This window comes from Tamandua tetradactyla, chromosome 10 (assembly GCF_023851605.1).
Source record: "Tamandua tetradactyla isolate mTamTet1 chromosome 10, mTamTet1.pri, whole genome shotgun sequence".
Taxonomy (NCBI): Eukaryota; Metazoa; Chordata; class Mammalia; order Pilosa; family Myrmecophagidae; genus Tamandua; species Tamandua tetradactyla.
This window is the reverse complement of record NC_135336.1, coordinates 106,352,776-106,376,411: the sequence shown is the minus strand read 5'-3', so window position 1 is coordinate 106,376,411 and position 23,636 is coordinate 106,352,776. Positions and strand designations below refer to the sequence as shown.

General features: G+C 55.3%; 1 protein-coding gene across 1 annotated transcript; it reads right to left on the bottom strand.

Moving 5' to 3' along the window:
- Positions 1–744: 744 nt before the first annotated feature.
- On the bottom strand, positions 745–22,594 carry LOC143648748 (periodic tryptophan protein 2 homolog). The gene is made up of 21 exons (XM_077119133.1): positions 22,526–22,594; positions 20,371–20,483; positions 18,841–18,935; positions 17,525–17,624; positions 15,379–15,522; positions 14,183–14,318; positions 13,612–13,841; positions 13,226–13,369; positions 12,506–12,576; positions 11,607–11,743; positions 10,986–11,134; positions 10,740–10,887; positions 10,354–10,504; positions 8,972–9,152; positions 6,039–6,186; positions 5,197–5,305; positions 3,888–3,953; positions 3,137–3,355; positions 2,849–2,999; positions 2,681–2,755; positions 745–1,317 (listed from the first exon to the last, which is right to left on the bottom strand). The coding sequence occupies exons 1-21, from the start codon at positions 22,541–22,543 to the stop codon at positions 1,164–1,166; spliced, it is 2,739 nt and encodes a 912-aa protein (XP_076975248.1). The 5' UTR covers positions 22,544–22,594; the 3' UTR covers positions 745–1,163.
- Positions 22,595–23,636: the final 1,042 nt, after the last annotated feature.

Genomic DNA, 23,636 nt, shown 5'->3' with positions numbered 1-23,636 from the left:
CTAGCAGCACCCCAAGAAATTGAGAGTAAGGCCAAGTAATCCGCACCCACCTCTGGCTGCAGCTCTGCAGTATCCTGTGTGCCTCCTGCCGGTCACCTGTCTCCTTGGGGAGGTAGCCATCTGTGGTCTGCAAAGGGCTCTCATGTAGGATAGCAGGGACGTGGCAGCTATTGGCACTAGGCATCACACGTGTCAACCCTCACCTTTGCTCCAACTGGGGTGCAAGAGGGCAGGTCCTGGCTCCTTGTTTCAGGCCATGTAGGGAATGCTGGGCAGCATCTGGTGACCAGCAGGAGCACAACACGCTGATCTCTGCCAACACCATGCCCACACACTGGCCAGAACACACTACATCCAGTCCACTCTGTCTGCTGACCTCCCTGAGCCCCAGGAGCCCCACAATGGTGCTGGCAGTCAGACCCTCATCCCATCTGCTCCCTGTGTGGCCTTGGTCCTCCCCACGCTGGTCTTTGTGGAGTGGGCACAGCAGGCCTGAGTGAGCCCACCAGGTGAACTGGCCATCCAGCTCTACAAAGCCACTGCCCCAGCCAGGAGCCTGCGGCCAGGGAGTGAAGCAGATGCCCCTGCCCAGCCATGGGACTGCTTAGAGTAGAGCGCTCCACCACTGCTCTGCTCATCTGTGTCTCCAAAGACATACTGGGCAGGGGTGTCCTGACCTCTGGGCAACACTGAAATTCTCACAGCCAGGATATGCTCAGAAATGTTTTTAATTCAGAGTCAAACTTAATCCTTCCTATTTTAGGAACTTCCTTCTTTTTCATCTCTAATTGTCATCAAAGCTTTATTGAAAAAGTATAAATAACTCCCACCCAAAGTCTCCAAAGGCAAGCAGTCCAACCCATCTGAAAGGCTTCTTGGTGGCAGGCACTTTGGCATTTATTCCACGTGTGCTCACCCCAGGCACTGCCACTGCCCGGCTCCCCAAGCAGCTGCTCACATGGTCCGGGGAACAAGCCGTGTGCACCTGGCAGCTCCGTGTGGGTTTCTTATGGGAAAGTGAGTCATGAGAGACGATATTCCAGAGCATTCAGGATGCTAGCCTCATTTCTGGTGTCCACAAAGCCTCCCCAGAGGCCAGAGCAGCCCCTGCAGGCCCGTCTCTGATGGTCCTGGTGAAGAGGAGGCGCTGGGGGCAGCTGCCTCTAAGCCAGCACTCCTCCTCTGAGCAGGTGCAGGCTGTCATCATCAGACGTGCCTGCGTCCTCCTCGCTGTCCTGCAGCTCTGAGGGGCGCTTCATGCCCCGCTGCTTGGAAACAGCCAAAGCGTACCGAATATTATATCGATTCCAGTCGCAGCTGCCGAAGAAAATGTTTAATCAGGTCAGGAAAAGCAGCAGAGCCCCTGACTCCCTCTTGGAAGCCAGGCCCATAGGCACCTGGTGACGTTTTGGGCCCTGAGACCAGCCTGGGCCTGGATGAGCCTCTCCTAGCGTGGGGCCACCCCTGCACCGAGCAGTCAGATCCCCCAGTCTCCTGCTCTCTCCCAGCGCCCACTATCTGAGCAGCAAAGGCCTCCCAGGACCCAGTGAAATCCTGTCGTGGCCCCACTGCAGCCCAACCCGGAGCTGAGGCATGATGGCCTCCCCAGCAGGTTCCACCAGATGTCATGGGGAACCTTTCTGTGCTGCAGTGGCTTTTAGAGAGCAAGGACGGATGTACTCCGTGTCAGCTAACTCCCCACAGAGCAGCAGAGAGAGGAAAGTCACACAGTCACTTCACAGTAGAAAAACATTCAATGACGTTTAACATTCTTTTCTGATAAAGTCAAATATAGCAAATGAAGAGTAGAGAGTCTTCAGTTTAAAAATATATCCATAAAAGCCTACAATGGCCACTGCACTGATGCAGAGGTGCTAGGTGCAAACTCTGAGCTCTTGGAACTACTGGCTTCCAAACGAGGGCCTGGCCAGGTGCTTGGGGCGGGGGGGGGAGAAGATCTAAAGGGTGAAAGGGCCACATGAGCTATGAGGAGACCCTGTGGGAAGAGCTGTCCATGTGCAAACCCAGCTGCCATGCACACCAGCCACACAATTCTAAAAACCAAGGCCAAGGAAAGATGCTATTTACACAGACAAAAAAGAACACCAATGCACAAGCTCCCTGGCTGGGTGGTCAGAGTTGGGAACGCTGGTTCCTCATGAGCGAAGCACAGGCTCCTCGCAGATCCCTGAGTCCTACCAGGTCAGCGCTGGGGGATGCCATAGCACTCATGGAGAAAAGACCCGTGGAGGAAGACACACCAAAGGCCTTAGGACTGGGGCGAAGACAGACAGAAAGACCTGGGCCTGGACAGAGGGATGTGCCAAGCAGGGGCAAGAACAGCACCGTGGTGACTCTGGCAGCAGGGCTGGTACACTCCCCACACCGGAGGAGTGTCCAGTACATGGCTCTGTGTCCCGTGTCCTGGCCACCGCCCGCTGCCTTGGGCAGTTCTGTGTCACTGCCTCCTGTGGGAGGCCCCGTGCCTGGGGGGAGGAGTGGGGGCTCTGCACACAGGGACCCCGGCCGCTGGCTCTGAGAACCCTCACGGTCAGCCCCCTTGCCGCCCTCGCAGTGTGACAGGACACCACGCCAGGGGAGGGAGCTGCCAGCAACGCAGGCCCAGCCCTCCTCCATCAGTGCCACCCCCGCCACGTGCTGCTCGCCCACCCAGACTCACAGTTTGGAGACGTCGCCCAGGTGCCGCTGGATGCTCTTCTGCAGGAACTGGACCACGGGCAGCAGCCTCCCCGCCCTGTGGGGGAGACCCCGCCTCAGCACATAGCCGTTGGCTCGAGTGGCAGGCCACACGCCACACGCCTCGTGGACAAGCAGGGGACGCCTTTACCTGGACTTCAGCTTCTGTCCATGCTGCATGAGCAACTTCTGCGTCCATATCAAGTAGAATTCCAGGTGGTGAGACACCTCGAAGGTTGAAGCCAGACACTCAAGCACTTTCTCCACGTACGACTCGGGAAGCGAGGAGCTGACCACTTCAACTGCAGGAAGGGGACACAAGGAAAACTCATGCTTATTTCAGAGAAGACCCATTCTGGGAGAGCAGCGGTGCCGTGCGGCCGCCTCTCCCCATGGGCCCTCTGCAGCCCTCCTTGCTCCCGGGGCCGCCCCCACTTACTCTCGCTGCTGGGCACGGCCTCCAGGGTCTCCTGCACCAGCTTCTGCTCATTCAGACGGAAGGCCATGAGGACAGCCCGGGTGAACTCTTTCTGACGCAGTGCCGCACGGATCCGGCTGGGGGTGATGGTTGTGTCCAGCTCGAAGGGGTCAAAGGCCACGCGGGTGTCCAGGGAATAGATGAGCAGCCCCTCGGTGGTGGTGGCCGCCCAGCAGCGCCCTGGGAAGGGGAGCCGCAAGCTGATTCTTGGAAGCCTCCACTTCAGGTTCCCCCCATTTCTTTTAGAGAAGGCATCAGCTACATTCACACAGCCCCAAATGCACAGGGCAAAGGGCCTGTGGGAACCTTCTGCCCAAGCCATCCCAGTACGGGCGTGAGGCCAACGCAGAGGCGGGCAGGTGGCTCTTCTGTAAAGGGCAGGTGTTTCCGGCTCTGTGGCCAACCTGCTGTGAGGCAACTGCCTGGCGCCACTGCGCCCGGAAAGCAGCCAGGGGCCCAATATCCAAACAATGGGTAAGGCTGCACTTCAGAAAAACGTGACAACAGGCAGCAGGTGGGGCAAGGCTGACCCGAGGGGAAGGAGGGGGTTCAGGACCATGCAGAGGCTGGCAGGGGAGGCCAGCACCACATCCTCAGGCAGAAGCTCAAGATAGTCCTTCCATGGGCATGGTCAGAGGTCCGGGGCTGACACACAGATGAGGCAGAGGCCCCTGACCCCTCTAGTGTCCGCCATCTGGAACTCAAGGCTTACCAGTGGGAGAGAAACAAAGCGAAGTCACCCGGATCTCGGGCTTAAAGTGCCGAGAACTCATGTCACCTGCAGGAAAGAGAACGGGCTGCAGCTTCTGGACACCGTGTCCTGCTCCCCTCACCCGAGAGGGCAGCCTTGGGCTTCTTTCCCACTCGCCCACTGGCTTGGGGCAGCTGTGGGGCCCCACCAGGAGCAGCAGCAGGGGAGGACGTGAAGCCACCGCCCCATGCCCCAAGTTGGGCCAGGCTCCACTGGAACTGCTGTGACACCGAGGCCACCCCATGAGGCAGACACACTCACAAGCTCAGCAGTGGCCAGTGGATGGCTCGCTTGTTCTGGAAAACAGCCCTGCTCGCTAGATGGGCCCTGAGCAGTGCCCAGGTCACAGGGCAGGACGCAGCTGTGCCGGCATGGGGCCTTATGGGCACGGGGCCTGCCCTCTCCAGTTGCCAGCTTGCGGCCCTGTCCTGCATATGAGTTTCACAGCAGCTTCCTCAGTGGCTCACACAATCACATGGGATAAAATACAAGCGACAAAGGAAACTTGTGAGAAGCAGACCTGCTTCTTGCCCCATTCCCACCCCTGGGAGGTGGCCCAGGTGATGGTTCTGTGCATTATCCCAGAAACACACTCTTTAAGGTTCCCAGTCTGGGTATCATGGAGGCTGGGCTGGACCGTTCTCTTTCATGGGGGATAATCCTACGTGTTGTGGGGTATTTAGCAGATTCCTGGTCTCTAGGTGTGTACCTAGGGCCAGTGGCAGTCCATCGCCACCCACATGTGACAGCCGCAAACGTCTGCACTGTCCAATGCCTGAAGGGCCCATCTACAATTACAAACTCGAGCTTTACACAACTAAAGCACCAAGTCCACGTGCTCTCGCTAGGACATCCTCTTAGTGACCCGTGCACTGATGGGGACACAGGCAGCTGCTCCAGAAACTGCGCTTCCACCCACTTGAGCCTCGCACTGCAGAGTGCGACATCAGGACAGGTCCCAGACAGGACCACCGCTGCTCAGACCCATGTCGCAGCGCCACTCTGCCTTCTACCAGTGCAGACAGGACCCACCAAGGCCACGTGTGCACTCAGGAGAGCCAGGGGCCAAGGGCCTGTAAGTCCCCAGGACAGCCTTCTGCCTCACCAGCACCCCTGCTCCAACCAGTAACCTCACGTCCAGCCTAATGCTGCCAAGCCATCGGAGAGCTCTCTGGCCTAGGAGTGCTGTGCCCCAGTTGAGAGCTGGACCTCCCAGCCCCCAGGCAGGGCGGCCGGCCTGAACAACGGCGATGGGAAGGGCCCTGCTTACCCTTTTTAACACCTGGCAATGGTATGGCCACTGCATCCTCCTCCCCAGCATCTTGGTCAATGAGCGCCAAGTTGCCGAACTCCGTCATCTTTCTTCGGTTCAGAAATTCCTACAACAGCGAAAACCACACAAGCCCCTGTAAGGCCTGAGGCCAAAGGGGGAACAGGCCCCGCCACTCACCCCTGCCCCCCTCCCTCTTCCCCTTGTCCATGCACCATAGAAGCAAGACACACGATGCCCCACAGAAACAAAGCAGAGCTCCAGCACCCTGGCGCCCACTCTGTTCCCTGCAGAACCTTTCTCTGGACCCCAGGACATGCTGTGCTGCTCTTTTTCCCTGCACTCCGCAGGGTGCTTGGGGCATCCCACATGGGGTAGCACCTGCCTGATCCTGAAGAGGCATCTGCCCCAGCTCTGGAATGCCGAGCCCCCCCGCCCCGCCCCCCACAGACACTGTCGGGGCCAGGGGTCTGCTGGTCAGCCCAGGCACAGCTGACCCTGGGACAGGGTAAGTACATGTGACCAGGAGACCCTGGCAGGTCCTGTGCCTCATCCTAGGGCTTGAGGGGGTGGGGGTGGCAGTGGCACCCCCTGGGGAGGGGGCCAACGTACAGGAGGGTGCCCAGCGCCCGTCATCTTCATAAGAGGCCCAAGCCTTGGGACAGCCAGGTGGGGGAGGAAGGTCTCCCGGTTTAGGCCAGGACCTCTCCTTGGCCTGAAGCAGCCCCGACCCAACAATTATTTAGGGTCAGACTCATGGCCATGTCCAGGGCTCTGCAGTCCCAGGGCTGTGAGCTGTAGGCTTCACGTGAACCACGTGCCCAGACGGGCTGCCCACTCGCCTCCATTGCATCCAGAGAGAGGTTGCAGGAAATCTCAAACTTCTTCACGAGAATCTGCTCCTTGACGTGATAAATGCAAACAAACTTGGACATCCCTCCAGCCAGAATGTTCTGCCCATCCGCGGAGTAGCACAAGGCGGTGAAGGACCTGGAGAGGGAGGAGGCAGACAGGGTCAGCACTAGAGGCCACAGCGGGGCTCCTGGACACCTGCTTCAGAGCAGAGAAGACCCTAACGTGGTGCCGTGAGGACGACATGAGACTTTCAAAAACCGCAATCCACAGCTCCACAGCATCCACCTACACCATCCCTTCTGCTGGATGGCTCAATTTCCAGGCAAGTGAGGCGTGAGCGAGGCATGTACACAGCAGGTGCTCCGAGGACTGCAGGATTCCAGGAAGGCATTTCTTTGCTGGCATCAGGTCGAGAAGACACCAAAGTGGCTTCCAATCCTCAAATCAGCTCTCAGCAGTGTCTGCTTAGTCCCACAGTAACCAGAAACGGGCATTCCCTTCCCCACTTGCTCAAAAGACTCAAGACAGTGACAACAAAAACCTAAGCAACTAAAGTAACAAATTGGAAATCATCAAAACAAGCAGTTTGTGCTTTAAAGGACAACATCCAGCAAGTGAGAAGACAGCCTGTGACGTCAAAGCAGGTGTTCACAAATCATATGCCTGATGAGGTATTTGTATCCTGAATATATAAAGAATGACTGTGAGTCAACAACAGCCACGAAAATAACCCAATTTCAAAATGCAAAGGATCTGAATAAACGTTTCAACAGAAAAGTCATAGGAATGGTTAATAAGCATGTGAAAAAATGCTCAACTTCAGCCAGTAAGAAAACGCGAGTCAAAATCTTAACGAGGTTATTGATTATTGAAATTTTTTTTTTTTTTTGCAGAGGCAGGCACTGGGAATCGAACCCAGGTCTCTGGTAGTTACTAGTTATCGATATTGATATTTTTGTTGGTCTCTAATTGTCTTAGGGCAGCCAGAAGAAAAAACGACAAATCATGGAACTATAACCCATATCAAACTTTAGAATCTGTTCTATAACTACTTGTTAAAATGTACTTGGAAATTTATTGCTTTACTTTATATATATGTCACAATAAAAAAAGTTTAAAAAAGTAACACGGGTATGTGTGTGAAGATTTGTCAATAAAAATATATATTAAAAAAATCATAACGAGTTATCACTTCATACCCTAAGGTGGCTAGAATAAGAGAAGTCAAACAACACGGGCTGTGAGGGCACTGAGAAACGACCCGTGTGCACTGCTGGTGGGAACGTAAGAAGGTGCAGCCACTGCGGGAAACATCTGGGCAACTCCAGTAAAAGTTAAGCACAGAGTCGCCTTGCGACCCAGCAATCCCCCTTCCACATATGCAGCCAAGGGAACTGAAAACTCACTTTCACCCAGAGCTTCTACATGAATGTTCGGGGCAGTGTTACTCATACTCCGACAGATGTTCAACGTGGATGAACCTTGAAAATGTTATACTAAATGAAAAGCCAGACTCAAGAGGACACTGTGCCTGATTCTACTTACATGACAGGCAGAGCCACAGAGACAGAAAGTACCCCTAAATGATTTAGTAGTAGCCCAGGGCCAGTGACAGGAGGAATACAAAGAGTTAACATTTAATGGACGTACAAGAATTTTTGTCTGGGGTGAAGATGTTTTGGAAACAGGAAAAGATGACGCTTGTGCAACATCGCACATCTAGTTAGCGCCAGGGAATTGTAGACTTAAAACTGTTAAGGTGGCCGATTTTGTTATATATATATTTTACCACAACTAAAAAAAAAAGTCAGAGAAATAAAATGGTTGAAATAAATTAAATGAACCACTGAGCTCTGGGCAGTGTGTAACACAGCAACAGCTAACTGGTGCATTCAGCATCACTCCTATTTTCACTCCCAACTGCCGTGTAACTGCGGCCTGTGTCCCAAAGCAAAGCAACTTAACAACGAATGCACCTTTGTATTCCACCCCCTCAGTTCCTATCAATGCTTGACGATAATTTTTTTTTCTCCACAGAAGCTGTGGGTTTACGGAACAATCACGCACGAAACATATGATTCCCATTTGCTGCCCCATAGCCAACACCTTGCGCTGGAGTGAAGCCATTTGTTACAACTGATGGCAGTTCCCTTCTTCGACTTTACAGTTAATTAAAACCCATGGTTTAACTTAGAGTTCACAATCTGTGTAGTGTCTCACCATGGATCTTTTAAAGTACTTTTTATCCTGTTACCACATACACAATCTAACCTCTCCCCTTTCAGTCACGCTGTAACTGTGTCCACAAGGCTGTGCTGCCACCACACCCTCTGTCACCAACTTTTCCTTCACTCCAAATAGCCCTGGACATTCTAAGCCTTAACTTCCCATTCCCTTTCCCTACCAATGATGAATTCTTATTTGAAAAACCGGTGGAAACTTCTTCCAAATAACATCCCAGTCCCTGTCTGCTCTGTTCGGAGGACACTGAGGCCTGCCCAGGAACACACGAGGGCTCCGGAAGGCAGCCCCGGACGGGCAGGGCCTCAGCTCCCAGGGACAACTGCCCGGCTCCTGCCCCTCAGCCCCCACGATGCTCACGACCCCCCACAGCAGGCCCCCAAGTGCGCAGCAGACCCTGCTCAGTGCCCTCCCACGGTGCTCCCGCAGGAAGGAGACATTCCAGTTCTTCCCCCTCAAGGCGGCAGTCACTGAGATTGCCCTTTCACTTCATCTTCGCTCACTTAACTTCAAACGGCCCCATGTGGCCAGTGACTGCCACTGTGCTGCATAGGGCAACTCAACCTGGTTTCCAGAGGGTTAAGAAGTCAGGGAGGATGGGAAGGAAACCACACTGACTCAACTAGCAACCTACCTCCACGCCACCCCACCCCTGCTGGTCCCCAGGGCGGGCACTCACTTGCCCTTGGCTGAATGTTTGGCCGTGATCTTGTCCAGCTCCTTCCTGCCTATTTTGAGGTCATGCCTGCCCTCGATGGAGCCCGTCTGGACCGCGTTCTCAGGGTCCCAGAAGATGATCTGCGAGTTCAACGTGGCCACAGCCAGCTCTGCACCATCAGGGCGGAAAGTCACATCCAGAGCTGAAAAGATAAACGGGGGGTTCAGGGCCCAGGAAGATCTGGGCTGGCTTTCTGCCCCAAAGCCTCCACAGCCACTGTCCTTGCCCTCGCCCTCGTCACTCTGGAATGTAGTTGCTGGTCACTGCTGAGGGTCCTGCAGGAACCGGGTCTGGGATGGCTGTGCAAGAGGACCCACCTAGAGTCTCCGAGGGAGGTGGACCAGGCGGGGAGGACGGAGTGCCAGCCACACCGAGCAGCCAGGACGACAGGCAGCTCTTGCAGAATAACAACTGGGAAGGGGCCACGCCTTCCCGATGGGGACAGTGCAAGGGCAGCCCGACTGGGACCATGCGGGCTGGACAGGGTGGCCATGAGCAGCTGTGTGATGGGTTACCCAACAGAAATGTTGGACAGGCCGGAACCCAGACATCACCAGAGACTCTGAGATGTAGAACGAGAGCTGTTCAAAGCCCCAGCCAGTCGGGGGATGGCAGGAAGCAGAGAATACTGCTAAAAACCGCTAGCATCAGGGCTGGCAAGCGTGTTCTGTGAAGGGGCCAGCAGCGAATATCTGAGGCCCTGCGGCCCAACAATTCAACTCAGCTGCCACAGAGCAAATGTGGCCATCAGCACCACAGACGTGAGCAAGCCTGGCTGTGCCGATAAAATCTTAGAAACACAGCAAGCAGGCATCATTCCATGCGCAGGCCACAGCTTGCTGATTGCTAGACTAGTCACGGGATGAAGCAGTGGCTGAGACCAAGCGTAGGGAAAGGAAGGTGCTGGCTGGGTTCCAGGTGTCCGAACCCAGCAGTGACCCACCTGAGCTACGGAGACCCCATCACCTCCTGCCACCTGGGCTTTCTCCCCAGCTCAACGCCAGCAGAGCAGCCGTCACTCAGCCGGGGAACAACAGCAAAGACTCCCTGGCAACCTGAGAGCAGCAGGAAACAACTGCCCGGAAGGCCAGGCCCAGCCTCGGCTGCGTGTGAACTTGGGGACCCTGGTGGGGGCTCCTTCCCCTGCCTGGGTGCTGGCCAGCCTGGCACCCGGCCCTTCCCTGAGCTGGCAACCCGGCTCTGACCTCCTAAACCCCACCAGCCTCAGCCCTGGTGGAACGCTGGCACACCGTGGGTTTAGTGTCCCTCTCGTCCCAGAGATGGGCACCGACACACAGAACTCAGGGGCAGCAGAGCAGCTGCCAAGCCCACAGGCTGCCCACCATCAGAGGTCATGGCCAGTGTCTCTTTGGTCCTCCAGCTATCAAACATGTCCCAAAGCCGCACTGTCTTGTCCCAGGAGGCGCTGGCAAGGACGGACTTCACTGGGTTAAAACACAGACCACTGATGGGCGCCTCGTGGCCGGACAGAACCTGAGGGGATTAAAAAGGGAAATCTGGAATGACGAAAGCGCCTGGAAGCTCTGGTTGCCCGGCGTGCATGGAAAACCCTCACAGATGGCCCACTTTTCTAGGAGCCACTGGAGGAACAGAGATTCCTTGCTTTCCCAGGTACCAGGACCCTATGTGGGCTGCGTGCACCCCCACCCCAGCCCAGCCCGGTTCCCACTGGGGCCAGGCTCGCCCAGGGAGGGGCCCGGTGTCTCGCCTCTAAGAGTCGGCCCGTCTGCATCGACCAGATGAAGATCTCGAAGGAGTCCTGGGCTCCAGCTGACACGATCTCCCCGCTGGGGTCCACGGCCACGCAGGAGAACTGGGTGGGGCGGGGAGATGTGAAGGTGCGGAAGTTGCGGTACCTGTCGGGTACAAACAGCATTTTGGGGCCTATCCCCAGGCAGTCCTCGCACCTCAGGAGCCTCGTCCTCCCCCTGGCCTTGCCCCGGCAGGACCTCACCTGTGCAGGTCGAAGGCACGCACCGTGCCATCCATGGAGGAGGTCACGATGACATGGCCGGTGGCGGTGAAGGCCACACCTGTGACCCCACTCGAGTGCTCCGTGAACGTGACAAAGCAGAAGCCACTGAGTGTGTTCCACAGCTTCACCTGTCAGGGCAGCTCGTGAGGTGGGGCCCCCACAGGCTGACCACTGCCCAGGCATGTACTGCCCCCTGTGCCACACGGTATGGACACCAAGGTCAGGAGGGATCATTCCCTGCCTCCTCCTCTCATTGGCACATAAGGATGGGGGGAAACCAGGGCAGGCACAGGAGACCTCCCACCAGCGGACGTGGTCACACACCAAAGACGCTAACCTCAGTCAAGCAGCTGCGACTGGACCAGGAATTAAGAAAACAGTAAACGTGGTCCTGAGTGGCTCAGCCTGGACAGGCTCTGGCCAGAGCAGGCCTGGCTGCACACCCTGACACTGGCAGCTGGGCCCCCAGGATCTGGGAGCAACGCCACACAGCCGCAGGGCTTCCTCCGGCTGCCCTGACCATGGCCGTGCCTCCTCTCCCCAGTTCCTGCTGCAGCTGCTTCCAAGCCCGTGTGGGGAGGCCGAGGGGATGGCGCCTACCTTGCCGTCGTCCCCACCAGTCACGATGTACTGTCCGTCGGGGGAATAGGCTAGAGTCACCATGCTGTTGAAGTGGCCCTGCTGCTTGAGCACATAGGACTCACTCTGCCACTCCCACACGAGCAGCTGGCCCAGGCCTGCGGACACACAGCATGGAAGGCTGGGCGCACTGCCCACACCACCCTAGGATTGGTCCAGAGGCCGGTTCTACCTTCCCTTCTACACACACCCTGAGGAAGGGGAGCAGTCTGCCTGGGTGGAGGGCAAAATGAGGGCACTGTGGGCCCAGAGACAGCTCCTCTCCCTGCCTGCTGCTCTGCAGGGGCAGCTTAGGAACCCTGGACATCAACCACTGGAGGGGGAGCTCCTGAGTCACCGAAAGGACCCCAGGTGGAGGGCAAAACCACCTTGCCTAGGCCCACACAGCTAGAGCTGTGGGAGGGACCCCCTGTAGGCGGGCTGGGCCCACAGGGCAGGCCACACCAGAGCCACCGGCCATAGGCTCCAGAGAAAAATCTACTTATGTGGGACTAAAGTCCAAGCAAGAAACATAGAAGGGACTCTCAACTCGGGAGGGCTTGCAGCAGAAGCCCCACTGGGTGCCCCTCCACCCTCTAGCCAGCTACAGACTCCTCCAGCTGTGATCCAGGGCGAGCCTCAGCTCTGACTTGAGGCGTCAGAGACAGAGAAGGGGCTGTTCTCTGCTGCCCCATGTCTCCCATGTGCCTGCCCCTCGAGTGGCTCTAAGTGCCTCCCTGCACCATGCGGCCACACGACCAGAGCACCTGCCAGGCCCAGTGCCCCAGCGGGGAGAGGGTTTGCACAGGGTTCCAACCCCTGGTTTCTGCCCCAAGGCTGGACAGGCGGTGTTTCCTGATGACCTGGGTATGAAGACAAACCTGAACAGCCAAAGGCAATCCAGTCCCCGGAGCTGTTGATGGAAACCGACGTGACCCTCTGGTCGGAAATGCTGGGCAAGAGGAAAAAAGGCTGGGTGGGTGTGAGGTGGGAGCCGCCAGATACCACCTGCCCTGTCCTGAGGCTGGACCACCGCTCACAACATGGAGAGGAGGCTGGAGAGGCCCACCCTGGGCCCTCCCCCAGCACAGGCACCCCACCCTCCCGCGTCTCCCACCCCTTCTGTAGGGCTCTGGCTCCTCATGGTGCAGCATTCTGCACCGTTTTTCTCCCCCACCCACTTGTCAGACTTAGAAGTAATTCACTGAAGTATCAGAGAAAACCCAAAGCAACGTCTATGTTCAAACACTCAAAGCTTTCGGAGTTCGTGAAACCAGTGTGCTAACTTCTCTTCGTTCAAAGGTCAGAAAGTAAAAACGTCACTACGGTCCCTGAGACTGGAGCTCATGCTGTCTGCCTAGGGGGGGAAAGTGCTCAGCAAGGCTGCATGATAATGCCCAGGTTCCTCAGTGACTCTATGAACCCCCACACACCACCTCACTCAGCCCGGAACCCAAGTCTGGGCAGGCTCCGGGGACCATCTGCGCCAGCTTGAACTGACTTGCTGACGCCAGCAGCCACTGCTGTAAAAGGCCAGTAAGAATCATCTCCCGCCAACCCCAGTCCTTCCAGTCCCCTTTGGGACGCATCAAAGAGTTCACCTGAGGGAGTGGATGAGGTTGAATTCTGGGAGCTCATGGAGATGGAAGATTCCAGAGGCAAAGCCAGTAACCAAGAGGTGAGTCTTTTTATGATATGCTGCGGCAGTCAGATTGTTAAAATCCCCTTCTTTATTAAAAAAGTACCTAAATGAGCAGGGAGGAGGGCAAGCTGTAGCAGGGGGTCCCGAGAGACGGACTGCACAGGCACGCAGACACCCCGACTGCATCAGCCCCGCGCCCTCAGTGGGGTTCCCTCCCTCTGCCCCACGGTCCCTCCAGGACCACAGGAGATGCCCACAGGAGTTCCTTCCTGCCAGTGCGGCCTTCAGGAGCAGGAGCCCCCACCTGGGACCCCCAGGCCTCCCCAGTGCAAGGATGACACTTACTTGGCCAGCCGTGAGTACTGCACTTTTCCCTTCCTCTCCTCCTCGGCGGGCGCAGCTTTCCCACGAATGGTGGTCTCTCTTGTGCCCCCCTCCTCCTCTTCCTCCTCCTCCTCCTCCTCCCTCCGCAGGATATCAGCCTTCCAGCCTCTGGGGGCTTTCAGCCTCAGGCCCTCAGGGGGGGTGTCACACTGCCACACACAGAGGGCTCCATCCTGGCTGAGTGTGTACAGCTGTGGGAGGAAGGCACAGAGGTATGGGTGCAGGGATAGGGGCCTCACTTGCCCCCACTTCACGGAGCTATAGGCCTGGCCTCCAAGGTCACAGGCCTATGCCGGGCATGGCTGCTGGGACCCAACTCTCTGGAGCTCAGCCTTCCAGAGTCAGTCCCACTAGAGCCTGCCCCTGTGCCAGGAAAAGACAACTGCTAACAGGCAGCTGACAGCTGCTGTGAGCATGTGGTCCCCCTAAATCCCTGGGGGCAGCCTGTGAGGGTCTCCAGGGGCTTGCCGACCCACTGCCTGTGCCCAGGTAGAAATGCCCTCAGTGTGGGGTGCTTTAGGCAATGACCTACATCCAGGCTGCTGGCCTCAAAGAAGCAGCCAACAATGGCGTCCTTGTGTCCCCCCAGTGCGTAGTAGATCAGGTTGTCCCAGCGCTCGGCCCCGAACACCCACGTGGACATGTCTCTGCTCCCAACCACGAAGCACCTGGAACAAGAGGGTAGCGCCATGTTCTCAGGTCTCAGTGACCCAGCTTCCCCATGGCCAAGATCCTTCACACTGACAAAGTCATTTCCTGCTTCCTGCAAAGCAAAATGTATAAGAGGAAACTTCATCCCTTGGTGGTCTAAGGGCTGCCTGAGTTGGCTCCATGGCCTGCTCAGGCCAGACACTACAGAGTGACCAGGGAGAGCCGTCCTGGGTCTGCCCATGCCTGTTTCTCCTCATGTGGCGTCGGTGGCATCTATCTTGCACCTCCCCTGGGTAAAAAGAGCCAGTCACTGCCTTCCACTCGCAGGACAGGGGAGGCGTCTGGCTCCATCACAGGGCACAGAGGAACCGGGGGCGCAGCCATGGAGAGTCTCCAGGAAGAGCCTGCTCCTCACTCCTTCTGCTCTTATGGAGATTTTAATCAGGGCAGACAGGACAAGAATCCGACCACATGGGACAGCCGTGGCCGTGTCCAAGGTGGGGATGCTTCCTGGGTGCGGATGGGTGCACTTTCACTCCGGCTGCCTCGGGGCTGCAGGGCCAGCATTGTCTTCAGCTGGTGGCCCGGGGCCCAGCACCCAGCGTAACACCCAGGATCCCAAGGTATTCCAGAAAGGCTGGCTGGCCAAACAAAGCCACGTGCTCTGGCCAGCGTCCCTGACCACTTAAAAAGGCACAGCAACTGAGAAAAGCAAGAGGCTTCACCAACGCTTTGCAGGACAAAATCCTGCTGGGGGAGGGGCACAGGGCCTTGGCATGCTCCCCAGTGTACAAACTACCGAGTCACCAGGAAAAGCCCACCAGCTCTTCCTAATGACCACGACAGGCAAGGCGTTTGGTGAAGCAAATGCTAACCTAACCGCTGGTTTGAATGACTTTCCTGCCACAATTTCGATCATTTTCTCACTTTTCCAAGGACTAACGTCCGAGTGGTGGGGATGTAAACTGGCACAGCAGCCTGCTCCCACAAGAAGCTTCAAGACTCAAGTTCTCTCTCAGGGCCTCCGTCCCCAGGCCCCTGCCCACCCCTCACCACCCACACAGCCCCAGGCTGTACCTGGAGTCATCGGTCCAGTCGATGCATGTGGTCTCATCGTAGGGCCCAAAGTAGGTCTTGTCTAGGACAAAAGCATTGAACTCCCGCTTCTTCCCAGGGGCGTGGTACATCTGAGCAATGTTGCCCTTTGTGATGACAAATTTCCTACCAGAGACAAAGGGATGGGACATAGTCAAAATTCAACACCTGCCACCTGCCCCTAGCCTTGAGGGTCTCTCCATCTGGCCAGTCTCTCACAGCCTCCCTGGGTCCCGCTCCCTGTCTTGCATGAATCGAGGCTGGGGAACCGAAGAAGGTGGTGAAATTAGGGAAGAAAGGGACAGAGACAGCAAGGCGGCCCCTGGGCACCCCCTGCTGCCCCTTCTGCTCAGAGAGGGAGGCCTCCAGCCCTCCAGGAGCTCCCCTGCCCCAGGGGTAGCCACCCACCCTTCACCAAGCTCAGAAAGCCAGGGGTGGGCATGAAAGGAAGTTTGCAGCCAATGCTGCGGGCACAGGGTTAGGGACTCCCAGGCCAGGGAACAAGCCACTGAGGAGCAGCTTTTGCCACAGGGCACATGCGTGTTGGGGGGTAAGCTCTGCTGTGGCTGGACAGTGCACTGAACACAAGGACCACCCACTTACAGCCGCACTGCTGAGGGTCCTGTGTGCTTCTAGCACCAGACAAGGTCAGAGCCACCCTGAACACATCCTTGCTCTTCCTCGAAGCTGGACCAGGTTTTGGGTCTGGCCAGGTCCAGTCCCCACACAGTGTCCCCATCGTTCTAGACACAGAGGCCCAGGATCAATGCTGCCTCTTAGAGCCCCGCATGGCCTGAGGCCACTGAGTCTGAGGCAATTTTTGCTCAGGTAACTGTTGTGGGTAGAAACCTTCAGAATCCATCTCTCTGGATACCAGAAGCTTGGTATCAGGGTACCTCTCCACACTCAGTTCTGGGAGTGCTTTGCCCGGGTGCCGGCACCCCACAGCTCTGAGCACTAGGCTCTGCCTAACTCAGGAAAGGGGAGCACAAGGAGCAGACCCTCCTCCACAGGCAGTGCCTTGGGCTAGGACCCCACCACCTCCACCTGCAGGCAAAGCAGCGCCACAGGCTGCTTGGTCTGTTTCACAATCCATGGAAGGGTCCACAGGACGGACACCCCCGCCCCGGCATGAGTGCATGACCACCTTCTTGTGCATAATGAAGGCCACGCATCTCCCACTTGCACAAAAGTAAAAAGCGATGTACACTGGGAGGCGAGCCTGCCACCTGCCCACCTACATCACCAGGCACCCACAGCCACTCCCATGGGCCTTGGGGGCTGCTGACGGGAGACGGGCCTCTTCTCGTTCCCCACATGATGGAACAGCTTTGCAGGAGCCTGGGTCTGGAGGCAAGCCAGGCCAGACATACCTGTCTCTGTTTCAGAGTTGCTGGTGATACACACGACCAGTTAGTACACCACCTGTGTGGAAAGGCTGCATGCAGGGGGATTTCATGGCCGGCACTTTGGAAACTTCCCCCAACTGATCAGCAGGGCTCCTTACATCTAAACTGTTGGTACAAACGTTATGGCTTACGCTGAGCACCTGCCTTCCTCTTTGGTCTGTGCTATGCAGAGGGTGCATACGTGGCCTGCCCCCCAAAAAACATCCTGGATGCGGGGTCTCCAATGAACTTGCTGGTGGACCACCTCTGACCCCACGGGGAGAAGACTCTGGAAGCGTCACTATGTTTTCTCTGGACTTAGCCCGTTGTGCCTTTTCCCTATGCAAGTCTTGCAACATATCCTTTTCCTATCATAAATCTCAGCCATGAGGATGAACCAGATGCTGGGTCTGAGTCCTTTAGAGAATCAACAAACTTGGGAATGGTCCTGGGGACCCCAATACACAAAGACGCTGGCACCATGGCAGACCACTGAGGCAGCGAACTTAGGCTTGTTATTTAAGAAGTGCCTGACGCCATATAATGTAAAAAAAACCCCTGATATATAAAAAAAATTCCTATCCTGTGTAGAGGTGTGGAGATAAATTCAACCCTTGGCTAGCTGGGGGAAAAGGCTGATTTGTAGCATCTACTGGACAGAGCTAGTTGCAGTGAGCTCTCCTGAGTAGGTGCAGGCTGGTGCCAGCCAATCTCAAGCTGCCAGCATGAGACTCCCTTACCTGCCATCGGGGGAGAAGGAGACACTGTGTACAGAGCCTTTGAAGTGGAAGTGGTGGAGCACAGACTTGCACACGAGGCTGACCAGCAGGGCATTCCCCCCTGCAAGAAAGAAGAGGTGGTATCAAGCAGTCACCCCAACACAGACAGCCAGGCGCCCATGCCTCAGCCTGGGATCAAAGGCTTCCCTCACGTTCTCCCTAACGAGGCCATGGGACCCTGTGATGTGTCTGCGTCTGGCCAGAACCTCTCCACTTACGGGACCTACAAGTGCCAAGTGCAACTGATGATGCCAGTTCCCGCCGGCCCTCTGTTCTTTTTTTTTTCGCACGGGCAGGCACTGGGAATTGAACATGCATCTCCGGCATGGCAGGCAAGAACTCTGCCTGCTGAGCCACTGTGGCCCAGGTCCTCTGTTCTAGGTGCCAGGCCAGACACACTCACCCTCATTGGTCCTGAGGTGGAGGGGTGGGGCCCAGAGTAGGGAAGGCCCCTTGACAAAGGACAGACCACCCCACTGTGCAATCACACGGGCTCATGTCCCCGGGGCTTTCCTCGCACACCCCATCACATATCTCTGGAGGAAACAGACCCTGTTTCCAACTGGGCTACACATGCTGCTACAATTTTCTAGATTCTTGCTAGAGTTCTGCTAGTTAACTCTAGACTGAATGAATGTGTGTTTTTGTGAAACACTAAATTAGTGGATTATTTTATAATCTGTATCTAGTTCCTTGCTATCTTCTTTCAAATTGCAGTCTTTTTTCTTAATGAAACAGTAAATTCACAGACAGGAGAAAACCACCAAGGTGAGTTTAGCCACATGGAGCTTTTTCACTGTTAGCTGAACAAGGAGTGACCAAAAGGAAAGAGAGAAATGCACTTCCAAAAAAAAAGGGAGGGAACACAATAAACTCCTATGAGCTCACTTTCCAACGTTAAGTTACTTTGGTCATATTTCAGCCATCCCTACTATGGGTGGAAGATATCTTTTTATTAAAACCTGCCTTATACGTATGGTTAAACACGATTAAGATTTGACTTCTTCCACTGTAAGGAACCGCAATTACAGAGTGCTCGCCCCATGGAGCCGTGAGGTCCAGCTGGGCCCAGCCTGCCCGGCCGTGGGAGACAGGCGAGTGGGAAGGTGGCACACCCAGAGCCCTCTCGCCTGCCCACCACAGCCCTCGTCCTGAAGCCCGCTCTGAGCTCTCGCTGCTCTGGCCCCCATGCCCTGCCCGCCCACGTTCTTCCCACCCAGCCGAGCCCCAGCAGCAGCAGCCATGACCAGGCGGATATGCTACCCAGGGGCAAGTACCTTCATCAACGATGATAGCCAGGCAGCCATCTGGAGAGAGCCCCACGCACTTGATGTTGTACCGCGTCGCCAGAGGCAGGGTGTCGGATTTATTGCTGAGAGACAGAAAGCACAACAGTGGGCTGTGGTGGGCTGTCCACGGCCCTCCCCAGGCGCCCTGCATCCCTGCAGACCGCTCAGGGCACAGCTCAAGCTCTCACCTTCCCCACAGGGGAAATGAGACAATGGCTCTGGTGGAAACGTGGCAGATACTTGAAAAGCCTTCGAACTGGGTATGCCTTTTCACATGACAATTTTTCTTCTAACACTGCATTTAGAGATTCATTTGTATGATGTCAGAAAGCTAGAAAAGAGCTCAGAGGGCAACAACAGGGGATCCACCAAAACACAGAACACCCACACCCATGGTGTGCTGGTTTGAATCTATGGACCCCAGAAAAGCCACATCCTTTAATCCTCATTCAGTACTGCTGGGTGGGAGTTTTCAAACTATTCACGCAGATGTGACCCACTCAACTGTGGGTAGTCACTTTTGATTGGCTGGTTTCAAAAGTCATGGAAGTGTGTCCCTACCCATTCAAGGTGCGGTTGCTCACTGGAGGCCTCTAAAAGGGAACCATTTTGGAAAGAGCTACAGAGCCCATGTAGCCAGAGACCTTTGGAGATGAAGAAGGAAACGCCCTCTACCCGCTCCAGGGAGCTTCAAGAAACAAGAAGTCTAGAGAGAAAGCCAGCAGATGCCACCAAGTTCACCATGTGTCTTTCCAGTTGAGAGAAACCCTGAACATCATTAGCCTTCTTGAACCAACGTATCTTTCCCTGGATGCCTTAGATTGGACATTTCTATAGTCTTGCTTTAGCTGGGACATTTTCACAGCCTTAGAACTGTGGACTTTCAACTTAATGAATTCCCCCTTTCAAAAGCTGTCCTGTTTTTGGTGTATCACATTCCAGCAGCTAGCAAAGCAGAACACATGGAATAAGCGGGTTTTTAAAGAAATGGACAAAAATGCAAACAAATAGGAAAATAAGAGGTGACATTTGGGTGTATCTGTAAAACTATGTTCCAATTTTGTTCCTTATTTTATTCTCCAAATTTCCTTACATGAGCACGTGGTCTTTACTTTAAGGAGCCTCCCCAGGAGCTGATATTTAAACCAACTGACAGAAGAGCGCAGGCAGCAGCCCTGAGTCCTGAGAGCGCTGGAACCAGGCACAGCTTGTAAAGAACACCAACCGCAACCCCAGAGGCGGGCAGCGTCCTCGGCAGCTCTCAGCACTCTTCCTAGGTAACTTAGGCAAGTGATGTGATGGGCACTATGCTGCACACAGGCCAATCCCGAGGACCTGTGGACACTAAGTCAGTCCTGTCACCCTTTCTGTGGCAGCTTCCGACTCTTGAAAATGGGAGTGAGAGATATTTAACTAATGGGTGGACTACAAGAAGGAAGATGAGGGAAACAGCTTTGAGAATCAGCGTTGGCTTTTGCATGCAAACTCTATCATTACGAACACTTTTTTCACACTTACTTTTTAAGATCAAATACAGTGACTCTATTTCCCACAGGGCTGATAACTGAATTTCCATCATGTGTAAAATTTAAGTTTCCACGCCGATAAACTGTACCCAGCAAATTTGAAAACTGAAAAGAAAACAAAGCCATCAATATAAAGAAAATACAGAAAGTCTCTACTCAAAGGAAAAGGGTGAATGAGAGATGGCAGGGAGAGCCCCATGGGCACAGGTCTCTGTTCACAGCCAGGCCCCTTCACTCAGGTATTTCTAAGTGAGATCAAGATGAAGGAGCCCAGTCCTTAGGAGCCAGAGCTCTAACCAAAGGGGGTAAGAGGTGCTTGTGAGTGTGGGGAAAGCAATCTTAGATAAGGAAGCACTGCCCAATATTGAAGGGCACGGGACCCATATTTCAGGAAAAGAAAAGCTGTAATAACAGAATGATGTCCCAAGAGCATCTTAAGCTCACGGCAACCCCAACATTTTAGTGTGCTGGCGTCCCAGTTACTCATTTCACTTAAGTTCATATCTGCTGGACACTGCCATGTGGGAAGACAGACCTCTGTGTTCAATGGCCTTATGTTCCACATCTAGCAGGAGGGATGGTGGGGGAAGCAAGGTCATTACAGACGTGGGATGTGCTGCAAAGACAGCAAACCATGTGTGGGAGACGGAGAGGCGACTTTAGTGTGTGGTCAAAGAAAGCTTCTGGAAGGGATGCTGAGCTGGGGCCTAAATGACAAGGAGCCAGGACTGGGAATTCTGGACAAGGTCAACAAGAGAGGAAGGTCCGGACCACAGGAACCTCAAGGAGGCTACAGGCAGGAGCCTATTAAGCCAGAGGGTCTCAAGCAAGGGTGTCATGTGACCTGGTTCACATTTTTTGAAGACTACGCTAAGGACTGTAGGGGGCAGGCAGGGAAGCTAGTGAAGAGCCTCTTCCAGGAGAAAGACAACAGCAGAGTCCCAGCTAGGAGGAGAGTGAAATTTCTGGAAGAGCTGGACATTAGAGGGAGAAGAAGTGACCACGCCCTGGGTTTCCGGCTGGGTGATGGTGTCTCCACCACTACAGGGGCACTGGGAAGGAGCACTTTTAAGTTCCACAGTGAAAGGACACATGTGAGCTGGAGTTGGGCGCCAAGGGCCCAGTGGCAGAACCTGGAGCATGCAGGGACTGACTAGGATGTCTGGGTGGTAGTGGTGGGGCAGGCGGGAAGGACACTGGGGCTCAGAAAGTCCAGGGACTGCATGAACCATGAGCATTTCAAGCCAATAGCCAGTTGCATCAAATGCTGTTTGGATGTCAAGTAAGGTGAAGGCAGAAATATCATCTAACAATGGGCTCTTCTCTCTCTCCATCTTTCACACCTGTCTCGCCTGGTCCCGTTACACCTGCATTCTTCTCACTTCACGTTTATATCTAGGCCCCACACCTTCAGCACTTTCCAAGTAAGTTTACCTTCCTGGTCTCTCAGAACCACTTCGGCAAATCTGGACTTCTCCCTTTCCTCGGCCCTCCACTGCGCTCACTTCAGTTCTTACCTCACCTGCAAGTGGAGGCCACCAAGTAGCACCGCCTGTACCTCCTCAACCCAACACCTGCCATCCCACCTGCCTTTCCTCCTGTCCCAGCTCCTCTGACCCCCAGGACTCCGCGTCTAATCCTTCTCAACCATGCTGCTAGCTCCCTTCTCTCCTGAGCATTAATTCCTCCCTCTCACCTGAGCCACTAAGTTAAAAAATAAAAACGATCCCTTGAGCCCAGGCTGCCCCTATCCCACCCCATCTCCCTGCTCCCCTCAAAGGAGACATCGAAGGAGTGCTCTGCTCACCCGCCCCAGCCCACCACATCTGTCCCGCAGCCCCATCGGCACTGCCAGTGTCAATGACCTTCCTGCCAAACGGCGCGCAAAGGCGACCGCGGGCACGGCCTGCCGAGAACCCACGCCGCCGCTCCGTGCCTGCTCCGCGTCTGGACAGGGCGCGCCGAGGGGCTGCGGAGGTTCTGACGGGCCCACGCGAGGGGGCTGGGGCTCGGCGCGCCGCCGCACCGTCGGCCCCGGGGCGCTGTGCCCATGGCCGGAAAACACCAAGGGGCCTGCCTTGCGGACCGAGGTACCCAGGTAAGCCCCGTGACCCCCAGCCAGCATCCCGTCGCCGTCCCGCGCTCACCCGGTACGCGAACTTCATCTCCGCGCAGCACGCGTGCACAAGCCGCCGCAGCGGGCTCCGTATCGCCACGCCCACTTCCGCAAGGGCTCGCAGGACAGGGCCTATTTCCGGGGCAAGACCGTGAGCACAGCGCCCACAGCGCCCCCCTGCGGCCTGGAGTCTCGCCCGCCCGCGCCCCGCCTAACCCCGCCCCGGGGCGGAGCCCGGTCTGCGCGCCCTTGCCTCGGGAGGGTGGTCCGGCCCGACCCGGTTCCATTCCTGCCTGCTGGAGGCCGGCAACTGAAGCTGAGGGCGTCCCGGTAGAGCACGCCCCGCCGCCGGGGTTCCCAGACCGCAGCTCCCAACACGTGGTCCATGCACCCTCCACTCGGGAAAAAGCTGACGGTCCTGCTCCAGACCAGGGCTTAACAGTTCCTAATCACAGTCAACGGGGAGCCAAAAGGAATGAGAACTCAATCAACTACGTGAAAACTAGGTTTCCGGAAAAACTACTGGCAATGCTAACAAAAAATCAGATTGTCGTTCCCCAAGGCACAACTCGGCCTTGAAATGTAAACCGGCAAATATATGGTCGGCATAACTGAAAGCTCTGAAAATGCAAATGTCTTTTTACTTCTTGTGATTTATGAAAAAAATCCCCAATACCGCAGATTTCGGAAAGAAAATCCTTTAATTTTATACGCTGGAATTTTTAAACCCCTTAATAAAAGTTCAAAACAGCGATTTCTTCTTAAAATGTGTATTTTCAGAATTATAATGCTTACAATTTCAACAGTCTTAATACAATGGTTTTATAGTCTAACAGTATATTACAGAATAATGTGAAAAGTGACTCATAGTATAACCATGAAAACGGAAATAATACCTGCAGTGTCAGTCACCAACTTGCCACCTTTTCCAGTCACAGAATCCCAGCAAATCATATTAATGATGCTTTCAGGTCCAATAGCTTGATGTGGATGACGGCTAAATTTAGAGAAAGGAGTATCTTCACTAGAAGTTAAATTTTTTAATTATGTAATAAAGCCTGAATTCATTTTCCCTACCCAACTCTTTATGGGATGTGTAGCCTTGTGAGGAAGACTTTAAACAGGGACCTCATCCACTCTGG

What these genes read in the sequence shown, in the direction of transcription:
- LOC143648748 (XM_077119133.1), bottom strand. An exon ending in GATTGCCTTTGGCTGTTCAG is followed by an intron (nt 11,744 to 12,505) that starts GTTTGTCTTCAT and finishes GTGTGTCCGCAG; the next exon opens with GCCTGGGCCAGCTGCTCGTG. An exon ending in AAACATTCAGCCAAGGGCAA is followed by an intron (nt 6,187 to 8,971) that starts GTGAGTGCCCGC and finishes CTCCCTCTCCAG; the next exon opens with GTCCTTCACCGCCTTGTGCT.